Raw genomic sequence first — 17,156 nt, 5'->3', positions numbered from 1 at the left:
ACAATAAAAGAATATATTCTAGTATTTCTCAAATATATCCTTCTAATATCTTAGTATATTAGAAGGACTTAGAATAATTTTTTTAAGATAGAAGACTTATATTTTAATTTATTTATTAAACATAAAAATCTCATTAATATATGTCATGGCCATGATATAATAATGTACATGTACTTGCATCCCTCTTCCAGGAATATCAGTTGATGTCCACCTGCAGGTGGTTTATTTCTCTGAAGGAACTCTCATATGGATGAAGAAGGCTGCTAACATGTCTGATGTGTCTGATCTGAGAATTTTTTACAGAGGTTCAGGATTAATTTCTTCTATTTCCATAGACTGGCTTTATCAAAGAATGTATTTCATCATGAATGAACTGGTTAGTTTTACAATTTACAGTGAATAACTAGGTGCTAGTATATATATCTTCATACAGCTACCAGGAAACATAATTCTCTCATTCAATAAATACTTGAGCACTTAACTGTGCTTTAGACACTAGCTTATTAATGAATCATAGATCTGCCTGTAGGGGAATCTAGACAGAGTCTACACTTGGCCTGGTACTTGTCCTTGCCTCCATTAAGTCATCTTTATTTGTGATTTTTTAGTCATGGGTTTATAATGATAATGATTCATCTTCCAGAAGATAGTGGTGCTACCTGGGTTATCCTTAAGTAAGACTGCTCATCATATTCAAATCAGAAGCAAACATTTTAAAGTATAATGACCAGGGATAACTTTAGTAGGTCTCTGCAAATATAGTAGTACTAAAATCCTTGAGAAGACACAGTCTGGAAGTATTTCAAGTTCTATTTCATTGGAATTTGCAAGCTTATCACAATGTACAAAGGCCATCACGATGGCTAGAAGCCAATGCACTTGGATACAGCCTAAATGTTAAAAAATGTTGAGTGCCTCCACAAGCCAGAACAATAGGCACTTATATTTCATTGATGCCAATAGCATATACACTCATTAGCCTATTGGATATAAAACTGCCTTTTAATGGGTTTTTTGGTTCATTTTGTGCTCAGTGACTAGCACGATTCCAAGCACAGACCAGGTGCTCAGGAGTACCTGCTGGTCAAATGAAATACTGTATAGACGGATACTAATTCCTACGAATATGATTTTGATTCTCTAGGTATGTGTCTGTGATTTAGAGAACTGCTTAAACCTTGAGGAAATTACACCACCATCTATTGTTGCACCTCAAAAAATTGTGGTGGATTCATACAATGGGTAAGTGTTAGCCCTGTAAAGGTGAGTTCTCCTCCACTGGCAATAGTCTTTGGAAAACTTGCTTGTTAATGAAGCACTATGGTATCAGATGAGCCAAACTGTGCATCTCATTATAGGTAAATTTAATTAAATCCAGGCAATGTTTCCATTCTCTAGATCCAGGAGAAATATTTTTTTCTTTACTTGATCAACTCCTTCTCTAGTTAAGTAGTTATTCCACCCTCCTTCACAGCCAAACGTGGGCATACGGGAAAGACCTCTTGTCTGGGACTCGAAGAGCGGAGTTTGGGTCCTGGATTTGTCTCTTGTTTGTGGCAGGACTCAGGGTCTCAACTCTCCCTGTGAGAAGCCCCTTCCCAGCACCTGTTCCTTTAGCTGAGCAGTTCAGCTTGAGTTCATCTCCCTGGTGGTCTGGTTCTCACATCTGTCAAGAAGCTGATTTATCAAGAGAGCTGCTAGCATCCACCTTAGGAGATAGAAATTGATGGTTAATAACAAATAAAAATTTTTAGCTACAAATAACATTTTTTCTCCTGCTACAAATGAAATGGGCACATTTTAGCTCAGTCATGCCTTTATATTGCAGTAGTATCTTGAGCAAGTAACTTCATGTCTGTGACCAGTGGCTTATCAATATATATTAGGGAAGGTAATAATACTTACCTAGTTGGGTTGAAATGAGGTATTCACTGGGAATGTATTTTGTGAACTTCAAATGAACATGAATGTGAAGGATAAAACAGAAAATTATATTCAGGTTATTATTTCTCAAATACGGTTAGGTAATAATGGATTAATAACTAATAAAGAAGGACAATGTTTATAAGATTACTTTTGAAGTTCCCATAGGAATAAGGTTGTCTTCATTTTGAATTAAAAAAATACAGCCCATAATATTTTTTCACAAATTGACTCTCTTGAAAAAAGACTGCTCATTATTGATTTAAAAAAATTAAAATTTTCTATTCATGTTTACTCACTACTTATTAGAAATTTAGTTTAACATCTTGGTTTTGAATGAATTAGTGAATTTTAGGATATTTCAGAAAACCTTGTTATTCGATAGGGCAAGACTATTGGACTATATGGATCATAAAATCCATAATTTCCTCATTGTAAAGGCTGAAAACCTATAAAATGCAACCTTGTTGGCAGCTATACAAAGTGATTCACTGCGAGGCTAATGAATGTCACCCCCCAAATCCATCATTCAGATGGATCCCAGTGAGGCCTTCTGGGGTTCTTTTTTACCATTAGGATAAAACTGATTTGTGCCTGGATTTTGAAATGTGACTAGAAATGATAATGATAATTAGTATTTACATTTAACATGTCTTAATGTATTATTTCTGATAATTCATTTATTCTTTGTCCAACCCTATGAGGTAGGTAGTTTTCTTATCCCAGTTTTATGAATAAAGGAAGGAAGCACAGGTTGGTTTAACTGTCTGAGATCACACAGCTACTTTGTGATGGAACCAGTCTTGGGCTTCTTGCTCCAGGGCCTGACTTCTCATCATCCCCCTATATCATGACAAAAGAGTCTCTGTAAAAATCAGCATTAACTTTTAGCAACAGTTTGTATATGGTGTTTATAATGTAAATCTGATATGTCAAACAGCACTTTATTTTTCTAGTATTAAAAATATTTTCCTTTATGCTGTTATCTTTGCACCAGTGAATTACCCCCACTCTAACTTTGTATTTGCTATAAACCTTTGCTCTTCTTCCCTCCGTGGGCCCCATTCTTCCCCTATCCCAGCTTCTTCTCCTCTCCTGTCTGTCCACATCCTACACCTCAGACTTCCTCATCTCTCGTCTCTTTTCCTTTCTCTTCTGAACTGATGATTGGGTTAAAGACCTGCACTCCTCCCTGCCTCCGTGCAATAGTTGTAATCTTTATCCCCAGATGCTTTTGCTTTTATCTTTTCTGAAATTTCTTCAAATTCCATTACCAATTTTGAATTTGGGAAACCAAAGCAGGAAGTTAAGAGCTGTGCTATTTCTGTTTTCTGCCTGCTACAACCCTCCCCCTTCAGAAGAAGAATATAGCTTCATATTTCAAAATGGGGCTTAAATCTCAGGATATTATTCTAGCAGAGGAGTCTTGAGGATATTGATAAAGTTTTGGAATAGCTATCAAGAGGAACAAGAGTGGAACTGAATGAGGACATTTTGACAGTTGGGATGAGAGGTTGGAAGGCTGCCAATCCTTCGGGCTGTGATAAGAATACTTTTATCAGCCTCTGTCTCCATGATCACAAATTCTAAGTTAGCTGCATCCAAATTAATGGTTTGATGTTTTAGTTAAGATTTTACTTACAGATCTGATTATTCGATTATCGATGACATATTTTGGCAGTATGTTTTTTTTTCATCACTACAATGTCATCCACATCATAACTATGAGGTTTGACTCCAATTTAGGTGTGTTTTTTAAATTCTTCCACTGGTCCTTTGTCCTTATTGCTGGGTGGGCCTGTCCCTGCTTTGGTGACTTGTGGGGTATTTTTTCATGATTTGTACAATGGTAGCTGTAATGCTTGACTCAGTTGTAGATATAAAACCCAAATAGTTTAGTCCACTATAATTCTAGCTATGTGAGATAGTTATAGCAAAACGAAAACCGTGCAATTTAAAGAAATGAATGGTTTAAATCAGGGGCATCCAACCTGCCACCTACAGGCCTCACGCTGATTTTGTGAGGACTTTTTTTGCTTGTCTGTAGTGGTGGATATCACAAAAAGTATGCACAGATCTTTGTTTTTGCTAATCAGCTTTCATTAGCATTTATGTATTTAATGTGAGGCCCGAGACAAGTCTTCTTCCCATGGGTGGCAGAGAAAAAATCAGATCAAACACCCCTGGTTTAAACGTTTTGCTTTTTTCCATTTGTCATTCACAATTTAGTAGAAAATTTACTGACAGAATTAGATGTAAGAATTTGTGCATTTTTGAGGAAAGTATTTTATAGCAAATACTATGTTTAGCTGTGTAATTTATATACATCATGCTTTCCTTTAAAATCTTTAAAGACTTTCTATTCTTAAATTCTGTGATTCCTTAAAAAGTCTCTTGGAATAATTCGGAGACATTAAACATTACAAGTGAGGCTCAAATTGTACGATGTTCTAATTCCAACTTAAATGAAGAGAGCATATGGTTAGAATTACCTTGTTACCCTTTTGCCCCTTGGGAAATCCTGTACTTAGTGACTCCAGAGATCGTTGTCCTGACTGGGTAACAGAATAAGCAATTTGCCGAGGAGGTTATTCCTCCACCTGCGCACTGATTCATACCGGGCTTCTTTTGTCCCTGTGTTAGGTATGTCTTTTATCTCCTGAGAGACGGCATTTATAGAGTAGATCTTCCTGTGCCATCTGGTTGGGACGCACAAGCCATGCGCATTGTGGACAGCCATACATTAAAGGACTTTGCAGTGAAGCCCCAGTCCAAGAGAGTCATTTACTTCAACCACACCACCCAGGTCTTCATGTCAACATTCCTGGATGGCTCTGCTTTCCATCTCGTCCAACCTCACGTTCCCTTTGCCAGTGTGAAGAGCTTTGCTTGTGAAAACAATGACTTCCTCGTCACAGATGGCAAGGCTGTTTTCCAACAGGATGCTTTGTCTTTTAATGAGTTCATCGTGGGATGTGAGCTGAGCCACATAGAAGAATTTGGGTTTGGTAACTTGGTCATTTTTGGCTTGTCCACCCAGCTGCACCCTCTGCCGGGCCGCCCGCAGGCACTCTCAGTGCTGTTTGGCTCTCACCGGGCCCTGGTTCAATGGAAGCCTCCTGCCCTCGCCATAGGAGCCAGTGAGTGTGCTGTCCTTAGGGTGGTTGCTGGCTTTGCTGTGCTGAAAGGACAGGAAGGCTTGAACTGCTTGGCATTGTGATTAAGTTTGAGAACCCCTGTGTTTACTCAGTCATCAACCAGAAGCAGCTACTTAGCTTAAAAAATGTGTTCACACACTTGTTCTTCATTTATTAGTTTTGCTTTAGGAGAATTTCTATACTTCTCATGTATGTCCCAACAGAGTACTTAGAACATTTATAGAGTGTCTACTAGGAACTAGGCACTGACACTGTAGTCAGAGTGAATAGTTAGGGGGATAGAATACTTGGGTTGATATTTTTGTATCTAACGAGCTCTTGTATGAATTTGAGCAAAACCCTAAAACCCTCTGCACTTAACTGTCCAACTCTGGAGAGTCAGTTTGTGTCATGGGTAGGCAGGTGGGATCTGGAATCAGCCTGCATGGATTCAGATGCTTGTCTTGCTACATATTAGCAGAATGACCCTGGGCACATTATTTAGCTACTCTGTTATCAGTTTCCACAACTGGAAAATGGGAATATTAGTTATATCTTTTCGTGGGACTGTCATGCAAAGGAAATTAAGATGTGTAAGTAGCACCTAAAGCTGTATCTAGCTCAGAGGTCCCAAACCTTTTCTTTAAAGGGAGGGCCAGATAGTAAATATTTTCAGCTTAACGGGCCAGGTGGTCTCTGTCACAGCTACTCAGCTCTGCCTTGGTATCAGGAAAACAGCCCTAGATAATAGGTATATGAATAACCCTGGCTAGGTTCCAGTGTAACTTTATTTAGAAAAACAGTAGCCAGATTTGGCCTATGGGCTGTGGTTTTTACTTCTCTAGACAATAGTAAGCATTTACTAAACATTGGCTGTTTATTCTTTAAGACAAAGTCAATTATCTCCGTATATCTCAGAGATGACTAAAAATGAGTAGACTTTTTTTTTAAATTGATTTGGCTTCTTGGAGGAAGGTACTCTATAAATGCTGGGAATTATTTTAGAGATTCATCATAAAGCATTTTATATTAAGAGCCTAAAGATAGCTGTTAGTGTTGAGAGAACCTCTCTGAACATTCTGTGCAGCCCAGGGTACAGCTTTGACTAAAGAGCAGTCCTATCTGCTGGGCATGATGCCGCCTTCGATGGCACCAAATGACCAGCATGGAAGGAATGGACACTGTCCAAGCCTTAGGGGCAAATTAACTCTGATGATCGGTGGGGTGAGGCTACTACTGTGCAATTACTCTCCCCTTTGAGATGAGGCTGTAGATGAACTTACTGACAGTCCTTGGTTAGCCCTTGTGGATGTCATCCTGGTCAGTGATTTTGTTGAACTCTTCTAATTAGGCCCTTCTGCCTGGCAGAACTGGACATATGAGGTGGAACTATCGACCCAAGACCTTCCTGAAATCACTCATGTTTTCTCTAACATAAGTGGGACAATGCTTAATGTACCGGAGCTGCAGAGTGCTACGAAATACAAGGTTTCTGTGAGAGCAAGTTCTCCCAAGGGACCAGGCCCTTGGTCAGAGCCCTTGGTGGGCACTACTCTGGTGCCAGGTGAGAAAATGTTCTGGGTTTAGGCAGTGATTCTGACAAAAAGGGGTTTAGCTCCAGTGTCCTTTAAAATTCCTTGTCTTAAGTGTGCTAAGGAAGTTAGAATGAGGGTATGTTGCCCTCCTGGGTATGTGTTTATTGCCCGAGATTAGGAAAACAAAGAAAACGCTGTGTGATTTTCAGTTAATGTTTTTAACCTCGTATGTTCAACTTTCCAAGATATTTTTGAAGAAATGCAATCATTTTCTTCTTCTTCCTGGGTTTTCTTCCGTCTCCTGGTTTAATTAAGCACGTTGCACTCCTGAACTCTGAAGGCCTTGCTGAGAGAAGTTTAGAGCTGTGAGTTATGCTGAGTTCCATCCTCTCGGCTGAAGGAGAATGGGGGATAATGTACCATTTATCCTGTGGTTATCACAGTTACTTCTGGGGGCTTTGAATGGGCCTATGACAAACCATAGCTAACGCCATAAAAAAAAAGAACTCTCCCCCAACAAGTTCTGCCATGACCATTCATTGTCACAATGGTCACAGAGGCAATATCCCCACATATGTCTCTTCAAACTCAATTTCAGGTATTTATGTAACAGAAAGTATGCTTACTGTGATAGATCATTCTACTAAGCAGATAACAATTACTTATATCATTCACAGTATTTTTTAAAATATGGATATCATTTGACTTTATGAAGAAAATATGAGGGCATAAGATGAGTGCCTTAAGGAGTATGTCTTCTGTGATAGTTCATTTAATTTCTTTTTTTTATCAAACAGCTACCGAACCACCATTTATCATGGCTGTGAAGGAAGATGGGCTTTGGAGTAAACCATTAAATAGCTTTGGCCCAGGAGAGTTCTTGTCCTCCGATATAGGAAATGTGTCAGGTAAACACCAAGTCTTTTGTTCATTTGGTGACAGGTTTCTGCTCATGAGACTTCCTGCATTGTTCAATAAATCAAAAGAATTGAGTGTTTTGGTATTAGGTAAATAGTGAAAGGAAAGAATATTGATTGAACTATACCACCGGTGACACTGTCAAGAACGTGTCAGTTTTCAAGTAGAAATGCTATTTATTAATTCACAAAGTGTAAGGTTATTTATTGATTTATGCCCACATTAGGAAGCCTCTAATCCAAGGCTCATGTGTTAATCTGTCAGTGTTGTCTTGCAGTAATAGCCTGTCTTGTTCCACGAAGACAGTTACATGTAAGTAATTCAGTATGAGTTTCCCTAAGACGGGAGCAAGGCACTGCTGATAGTTCTAAATAATGTGTGAGAATGAATTTGTTGGCCAAGATGATTATTAAGTAATGAATGGGTAATGTTGCCTAGAAGGGATTAGAAGGAAGAAAAGTCTTTATTTTAGGGTAGTGTAATAGTGATCTTGCCTGAAGATGACACATTCTGTAACTCTCTAATTATGTTATCTATTTTCTTGGCTGTTAAAGTAAACAGCATTTCTGACCCACACAGGAGCTGGCCTTAGATGGTAAATCAGTACTAGTGGAACAAGTACTCCAATGGAGATTTTCATCTGTGAGGCCCCTTGGGAGAATAATCTCACCTTGTCTTGGATTTGCCTCTCAGAAATGGGGATAATAGCTACTTCATAACTTTATTTTATGAGTCAAATGAGTTAAATATATAAAGTGCCTGGGACAATGTTTGGCCAAGAGGAGATGTTTTCAATATATATTAATTCCACTCCCCTGTTCCAGGGTTTAACATTTGGGATAACATTATTGAAATATCCTTGACAGATCTTTGAAGCTCAAATGAATATCTAGGTCAGGATATGCTTTAAAATATGTTGCAGAGCCAGGCATAGTGGATCATGCCTGTAATCATAGCACTCTGGGAGGCCAAGGTGGGAGGATTGCTTGAGCTCAGGATTTCAAGACCAATGTGACCAAAAGCGAGAACTCATCCTTACTAAAAATAGAAAAATTTGCTGGGTGCTGTGGCAGGTGCCTGTAGTCCTAGCTGCTGGGAGGCTGAGGTAAGAGGACTACTTGAACTCAGGAGTTTGAGGTTGCTGTGAGCTAGGAGGCTGATACCATGGCACTCCAGCATGGGAGATAGAGTGAGACTCTGCCTCAAAACAAAATTATCTTGAGGTACTTCTGAGACTTGTTGACTCACCTTGTTTTTGTTGGCATATATGAAGACTAACTGCTAACGATTTCCTTTGTTTTGAGACATGGATTGGTACAACAACAGACTCTACTACAGTGACGTGAAAGGGGATGTTTACGTGTGGCTTCTCAATGGGACGGACATCTCGGAGAATTATCACATACCCAGCATTGCAGGAGCAGGGGCTTTAGCTTTTGAGTGGCTGGGCCACTTTCTCTACTGGGCCGGAAAGACATACGTGGTGAGTTGAAGCCTGGCATTCTGGATGCTCCAGAAAAATGCTGACCCACTTCAGTGACTTGCGTGTTTTCATAATTTTTTTCATATTTGTATGAAATATGAAATTACACTGTGCTATTACTTATTATTTGTCTTTAAACATCTTACTTTTAAAATGTGTTTATGTGCAAATGAAACTTGGTATCACTATTTGTCCTAGTTATAATGAGTTTTCTATATTTTAAATGTGTTCAAATGCTCCCCCACAGGTCAGTGTCTTGGCAGGTAGGTGGCACTCCAAAGGCACCATTCAAGGAGATTAAGTCAAGTGACTGTTCTCAAAGGTATGGCCATAGCTAGAGAAAATGAACTAGGGATGGTAGAATATCACCAGGTTAGTGAGCATGGGAGGATCGAACTCCAAGTATGAAAAGATAATAGGAATGGCGGGCGCCTGTAGCTCAGTGGGTTGGGTGCCAGCCACATACACCGAGGCTGAAGGGTTCATATCTGGCCCAGGCCTGCTAAAAAACAATGACAACTGCAAGAAAAAAAAAACAACCAAAACAATAGCCAGGCACTGTGGCTGGCACGGTAGTCCCAGCTACTTGGGAGGCTGAAGCAAGAGAATCGCTTAAGCCCAAGAGTTTGAGGTTGCTGTGGGCTGTGATACCAGGGCACTCTACCTAGGGTGACAGCTTGAGACTCTGTTTCAAAAAAAGAAGAGAAAAGACAAGAGCAAGAAGTGGAGGACCTGGGGAGGGCCATAGCTGCAGGGGAGCTGCTGACATGAACTGTGACTCTCTGTGTAGAAGCTCAGCACCATCAAGATGTGTAGTCTGGGAGGAAGTAAGGTAGGGGAGTAAGTCCCCCAAACTCTCTTTCCTCCTACCTCCGATCTTCTGCCAGTGATTCCAGGGGTTGAGCCAGAACCTAGAGAATGTGCAAGCCCAAGTGCTGCAGTCCCTACATACCAGCCTGGGTCACAAGTGGGGTGGAGCAGGGTGCAAAGTCGACCTGGAGGAAAAAGAAGGACATCCAGCACACCTGCCTAGTGGCACACTTGGAAGAGAAGGGTGGCAGTTAGTAAAGAGAAAATTCACCTGATAGGTCAAGAAATAGGACACTGAAATAATTTTGTAATCAGAAGGGTTCTTGTCCATTTATTTATTTGTCCAACAATCATTTATCTACAATTTACATGTTGAAAGCCTTAAGAATAGGCCTAGTAGAAAATAGAAATACTAGACAGAACTGTGTTCTAGTTTTTAAGATAAAAGCTTTATTGATAAATGATCCATGTGCCATAAAACTCATCCTTTTATATGCAGAATTCAGATTTTTTTAGTCTATTCAGTGTTGTGCAGCCATTACCACTTGTCCCAGCCCTTTTGATGAGACAAAATACACATACTAAATAATAAAGGAAGCACATGAGGCGATATATTTAGAGGGAGAGCAATAGGGTGTAGTCTGAATCCATAAGTGCTAAGGATGTGGAAGCAGAATGGAGTTGAGTGGAGTTGACCAGAGCATGTGCTCTCAAATGGATTGGAGTTGACCAGAGCATGCGCTATCAAATGGATTGGAGTTGACCAGAGCATGCGCTATCAAATGGATTGGTTATGAACAAGGAAGTGGGAAGCCGATATAAAAAAGGGTGTCAAATATTTGCTCTGTCTCTTATAAGACTGTTTAATTCCAGGACCAATTGCTTACTTATCTAAGTTTACTTATAAAAATAGGGAACAGAAATCCCTTATAGGCTTTAAGTGAGGATTACAGGAGCTAATATAAGTATATGTAATATAAATATTAAAAAAAATAGTCCTTTGCACATTATAGATCCTCAGTAATGATGGCAATTATTATTAGGGAAATACACAGATAGAGAGGAGCAAGGAGAGATGTCATCCTTTATAAGGATGCATATGTTTTTTTTGGGGGGGAGTCCAGTCAAATGTATTCTTTAGCCATGTTTTGATTATCTGGATGGATAATTAGGAATAGCAAATATTTTAACTTAAAATGAACTTACTTCCCTTCTCTTTGGAGACGTGGAAAGAGATAAGCTGCCTCAGGGCAGGTGCCTACGTGTTTGCTGTTATGTTTCCAAGGCTCGGCACTCTACCCAGAACACAGTGCTGAGAACTATTTGTGGGTGAATGAATGAATGGATGAATGTAGCAAGTTACTAATGGTAGCAGTAAGTTATTTAGGAATAACAATGGCATTTGAAAATCATTAACTGACCACACTATTGTGTTTTGTAGATACAAAGGCAATCTGTGTTGACAGGCCATGCAGACATTGTGACTCACGTGAAGCTGCTGGTGAATGACATGGTGGTGGATTCAGTTGGTGGATACCTCTACTGGACCACACTCTATTCAGTCGAAAGCACCAGACTAAATGGGGAAAGTGCCCTTATACTACAGGCACAGCCTTGGTTTTCTGGGAAGAAGGTAACAGATTAAAAAAATGAGAATTGATCATTTAATAATGCTAAATGGTGCTATTCACCACCTCTGCCTATCTTGAGTAGTTAAAATAGAATCTTAAAAGAAATACTGGTATAGTAAGATCTTAGGATAATCATATTTCTCTAAACCTTATTAGACAGCCTTAATTGATTATATAAATTAAAATATGTTCTGGAGATTTCTGTAATTTGCTTTATTTTGGCTTAACTCACGCTTAAAAGCGTTTTAATTTCTTACTGTTTTAATAGTCCTAAGGACTTCTGTTGAATATTTCAGAGCTCACTACTGGGTGATGATTGGTTACGTGTTTTATTATTTTCAATCCATTTCGGGCACTGACTCTTCTAAAAACTATGTAGTATCTAGGTAAATTATTTAATTTCCCTATTTTGGTTTCCTTATTTGAAAAGTGGGACTATTAACCATTATCCTACCTCTTAGAATTCTTATGAAGATTAAATAGGATAATTCATGTGAAATAGGAGGACAGTTCCAGGCACATGGTAAATGTTCAATAGTTAAGTTTTTATTATTGTAACTCAATCGGGAAAATACTCCAGACATAGGAATGCTTCTAAAGCAGATCCCCAACTTTTACTTCCCCAACTTCTAGAAGCAATGCCTATTTTTCTTAAACCTTTTTAGCTACTCCCATGTGTTCATCTAAGTTTCTGAATCATATTTTTTATCATAATAGTAGTGTGTGTCCATTGTAGAAAACTTATAAATTATAGAAAAGCATTAAGAAATAACTAATTTACATGATTTCTACCTAATACATTCCTTAACTTGTATGTTAAATGTTTTTTTCTGTAGAAAATACAGAATACTAGATCATTTAAAAATGTGATATGTATGAACCGATTGTTGAATCACTTGGTCACCAGTTGTAATAGGATACACGAGCTATACACAAGGATATGTAGAGACCTAATTTGTGTCTACAGATTATAACACAGGTATTTTAAAAGACAGAATTATTGTACCATATCCAAAGATTAGCCATTCTTGTCAATTTAAAAAATCCTTTAATTCTATTCTAGAGCCACTTGAATCTGAATACAAAGAAAGTGTATTTTTTATGTCTCAAATGTAATTGTTAAGGGGAAGCTCTTTAATTTTTTAAAAGCCTACTGAAGGTACTATCTCAAGAGTAACTTCTTTCCCACTCCCAGAGCTTGGTCAGTAACACTCCCACTTCTGTGATAGATGTGGTTGTTTGAGGATTCTCACTAGTCAGGAAAAAGCTCCCGATTGACTCTGGGGACTTTTCTACAAATTAATGAGTCCTTAGATGCCTTGGCACATTTTGGAAAATACCCCTTGTAGCAGCCCATATAAACTATGGCTAGGAGGAGTGAGAGTTATAAGAAACACCCCTATGGCTCAATAATGGAACACCTTGGTGAAAAGGGCATGGAGAGCGATTTAGTTCTAACAAGCATGAGAGAGCTCACGAGATGAGAGCATTGGTGAATTGGCAGTCTCTACACCTGAGGCACAAGCTCAGCCTTGTATTAGGCTGGAGGAGAAGCCAGTCAAGGAGTGTGCACTTTCTATCACGGACTCGCTTACTCTGACTGTCTCCTCTCCTGCCTGCAGAATGCCAGCACAGCGTCTCTCTGCTGAAGATTACCAAGCTCTGCTAAAGACTAAGGTCTATCTATGCTAAGAAGACTGCTTTACTCTCCCTAAGACACACACTCTCTCTCTCCAACTAAAGTAAATAGCCCTCAGGCACCTAAGCGAAACTGTTCCCGAGCAGGGTACTTAGTGGTCCACATCCGGAACCTACCTAAGCCGGTGAGACCTGGCCAGTCCCGGGCCCTGACACACTCTCCCTTAAATTCCCGTTCTAAATACTCTTTGAGTGTTGCTGCTTCTGCAACTCTGGTCCCACAGTTCGATGTCTGATGCATCTGCCTCCGTTAGTGCTAGTGGGTATTTCAAAGGCATCATGTTCCGTACCCACAAAAGCTCCTCATGTCACTTATTTTTTATGTCACTTATAGGATTATCATGCAGTAATGAGATCCTTTGTAATCAGGAGATATAATGAAATACAATCAGCCAGTTATTTATAGAAAGACAAGATTATTTGTGTGATGAAAAAGGAAAATGAAGTAAGAGATTCATCTAAAGTGAAAGGGCACTTTTTTCTCATACCTGATGAGTTCAACTCATGGTATGTTGCAGACTTTATCATAGAATTAAATTTGTAACATGAAAGATTTAGTTTGTATCAAAGAGTATGTTTCTAAGGTATGGATGATATTAGGTGTAACAATGGTTATTGAAGGTTTAGGGAACACCTTCTGACCCTGTTTGAAGATGAGGCTGCTGAGTGATGAAGAGGAATGAGATAATGACCCAACACCTGAATTTTACTAATAGTTTGAACACTTTGTAGTATTCCAGAAAAGGGAGTTGAAGAAGCTCCTTTTTAAAAAGAGATGAAATAGAGTTAATTTGTAATGTAGACACTCTAGTGCTTCTTGTCACTGGGAAAAACAACTTCTCTTTCAGCATGCGGCAAGGGCATGATTCAACTCCAGAAAGGCTGGGGAATTCTAGAATAGATTTTTACCTTCTGGGGAGGAGTTTGTTGAATTTTCCTGGGGATGGAAGGCTGTGATTCATGACAACTGAGTTTGCTCCTGCAGTCATGTATGCTCTGTCTCTTTGCAGCAGTACATTTGTAAAGCATGTAAGGATTTTTTTGTTGTCGCAATTAAAAGAAAATATAATTCAAAAGCATTAGCGGCACACTGGAATTACCTGGGGAATTTTAAAACATGTTGGAAGCCAGGTTCCATCCCCAGAGATCATAATTTAATAATGTTCAGTCAGGGAACTGAGATTAAAAAAAAACACAAACCCTCCACAGATGATTCTAATGTGCATCAGTATTCATGCACAACTGGTATAAGCAATGAAATTAATTGGCTCCTGTAGCTAATGAGTCTAGAGTCATGACTAGCTAACACAAGGCTTGACACTGGCTCAATGTTTCAGATTAAGTAGATCAGAGGTAAGGTTAGGAGTTTGTATTTGTACCAAGTTTCTAGGTGATGCTGTTGATGCTGGTCTGAGAATCATACTTTGGTAACCACTAGAGCTAAGTACATGAAAGTGAATAACAGATAACTCCCTGCCTTTGGGAGAATTTTAAGATACCAGTGCTCATATCTAAATAATGGAGCAAGAGGCATAGTCACATAATTTTTATATTCAGCAAAAGGTAAAAATTACCGAGTTCAGGTCAGGTGCAGTAGCTCACACCTGTAATCCTAGCTCTCTGAGGAAGGTCAAGGTGTGAGGATTGCTTGAACTCAGGAGTTTGAGACCAGCTTGAGCAAGAGTGAGACCCCATCTCTACTAAAAACAGAAAAATTAGCTAGTCACTTGGGAGGGAGGCTGAGGTAGGAGGATTGCTTGAACCCAGGAGTTTGAGATTGCAGTGAGCTATGATACTGCTACTGTACTCTACCAGGACAGAGCAAGACTCTGTTTCAAAAAAAAAAAAAAATCACTGTGTTTATTATCCCAAAGAAGATGCTAAAGAGAAAACTATAGTTTACCTGCAACTTATTTAAAAAGACATGCTTTAAATATGCATTCGGTTCATTTTCTCACCCTGTTTTCTATTTAGGTAATTGCTCTAACTTTAGACCTCAGTGATGGGCTCCTGTACTGGCTGGTTCAAGACAGCCAATGCATACACCTGTACACAGCTGTGCTTAGGGGACAGAGGTAAGTAGTATCCCTTAAAGGAAGTGGGTTGAGAAGAAAACAAACTGCTCCTCAGTTACGTAAATGATAGTGCAGGAAAATTCATTTATTCTTTCAGTAAACATTTACTAATTATCCACTGTGCTGCAGCCTTCATGCTTGGAGGAAAGGTAATTTGTAAACAACGAATTACAGGAGAATATGGAAGGTGCTGTGATGAGGTGTGACGAGGGTGCCATGGAGACTCTGAGGAGGATGTTACTCCAGAGCCCAGAAAGTGTGTGAATGGGTTTTCTGCTGCTGGTTTTTTTTTTTTTTTTTTCAGATTAATGTGGGTCCATATGATTAGGTTATATCATTTGTGTTTACAAGGCAAAGTCTGAATTGCAGTCCAGTCCTTCATGCAGGAGGGGGCCATGTACTCCTGGTCTTCCTGCTTCTTAACCAAGTTGTGTGTACATTATGGAGTAAAGGCAGAAATCTTCCTGAGATGTCACAGACAGAAACTAGGGAGTGGAAAGGGCCACCTGAGCTATTCTTGGTCTGTGTCCTCAAAATAATCCCTCTGCTCAGCTCTTGCTGGCATCTCTGCATCTTCCATGTTAGCCTTGTCAGATATTTTTTCTGTAAATTTTATACTTTTGTTATGTAAAATTAGGTATAATATACACAATGTGAAATGCTTGGATTTTTTTTTTTTTTTTTTTTTTGGAGGCAGAGTCTCACTATGTCACCCTTGGTAGAGTGCTATGGCATCACAGGTCACAGCAACCTCAAACTCTTGGGCTTAAGCAATTCTCTTACCTCAGCCCCCTGAGTAGCTGGGACTACAGGGGCCCACCACAATTCCTTGCTATTTTTTTATTTTTTATTTTTAGAGACAGAGTCTCATTTTATTGCCCTTGGGAGAGTGCTGGGGCATTATAACTCACAGCAACCTCTAACTCCTGGGCTTAGGTGATTCTCTTGCCTTAGCCTCCCGAGTAGCTGGGACTACAGGAGCTGGCCACAATACCTGGCTATTTTTTTGTTGCAGTTTGGCCGAGGTCAGGTTCGAACCCACCACCCTCAGTATACGGGGCTGGCGCCCTACCCACTGAGCCACAGGCACCACCCTATGCCCAGCTATTTTTAATGATGGGGTCTTGCTCTGGCTCAGGCTGGTCTCCAATCTGTGAGCTCAGGCAATCCACCAGCCTCAGCCTCCCAGATACTAGAATTACAGGCATGAGCCACCACACCTGGCAAAATGCTCAGCTCTTAAGTGTCCCATTATGTCAGTTTTGACAAAGGCATTTTCAGGCATAGAACATATCCATCATCACAGAAATTCCCTGTGCACCTTTCCAGTAATTTCCCCCACCCCAGAGATACGTATTTTTTGTGTCTGGCTTATTTTGCTTGGCTTATCTTTTGAGATGAGTCCCTTGTGTGCATTAGTTTTTCCTATACATTGCTGAGTTGTAGTCCATTGTGTCAGGATGCCTTGGTCAGCTCATCCATTCTGTGATGGACATATCTTGATGGACTTTTGGATTGCCTCCTAATATTGGTTGTCATCAATAATACTGAATATTTGCATACAAAGCTTTTTGTGGATAAATATCTTGGAGTAGTGTTACCAGATGAGGGATTAGATGTAAATTTGTATTCTTAAGTAATTGTCAAACAGTGTTTCAAAGTTTGCCATTTTACATTCCCATCGACAGTGTTTGAGAATTCTATTTACTCCATATCTTTCCAGCAGTTGACTTTGGCAATCTTTTTTATTTTCACCATTCATTGGTGTTTATAGTGGTATATCATTCTTTAATTAGTACTTCCTTGTTTACTACCAATTTTGATCAATTTCAATTTGTTATTGATCATCTATGTGTCTTTTTTCATGATGTGTCTTGTCAACTGTTTTATTTTTTTAACTGGTTGTCTTTTGATTACTGAATTGCAGGAGATCTTTTTTTTTTTTT

General features: G+C 39.3%; 1 protein-coding gene across 1 annotated transcript in view; it reads left to right on the top strand.

The window, feature by feature from the left end:
- The window catches only part of ROS1 (ROS proto-oncogene 1, receptor tyrosine kinase), a 112,666-nt gene that overhangs the window by 22,286 nt on the left and 73,224 nt on the right, over positions 1–17,156 (top strand). Inside the window, 8 exon segments of the mRNA XM_003781621.2 lie at positions 192–376; positions 1,145–1,242; positions 4,567–5,063; positions 6,361–6,624; positions 7,393–7,503; positions 8,818–8,996; positions 11,248–11,439; positions 15,110–15,210. Of these exon segments, the coding sequence (XP_003781669.1) occupies positions 192–376; positions 1,145–1,242; positions 4,567–5,063; positions 6,361–6,624; positions 7,393–7,503; positions 8,818–8,996; positions 11,248–11,439; positions 15,110–15,210 (1,627 nt within the window).

The sequence above is a fragment of the Otolemur garnettii genome, unplaced genomic scaffold (genome assembly GCF_000181295.1).
Source record: "Otolemur garnettii isolate 467f Iridium unplaced genomic scaffold, OtoGar3 scaffold00002, whole genome shotgun sequence".
Taxonomy (NCBI): domain Eukaryota; kingdom Metazoa; phylum Chordata; class Mammalia; order Primates; family Galagidae; genus Otolemur; species Otolemur garnettii.
This window is presented reverse-complemented; position numbering and strand designations above follow the sequence as displayed.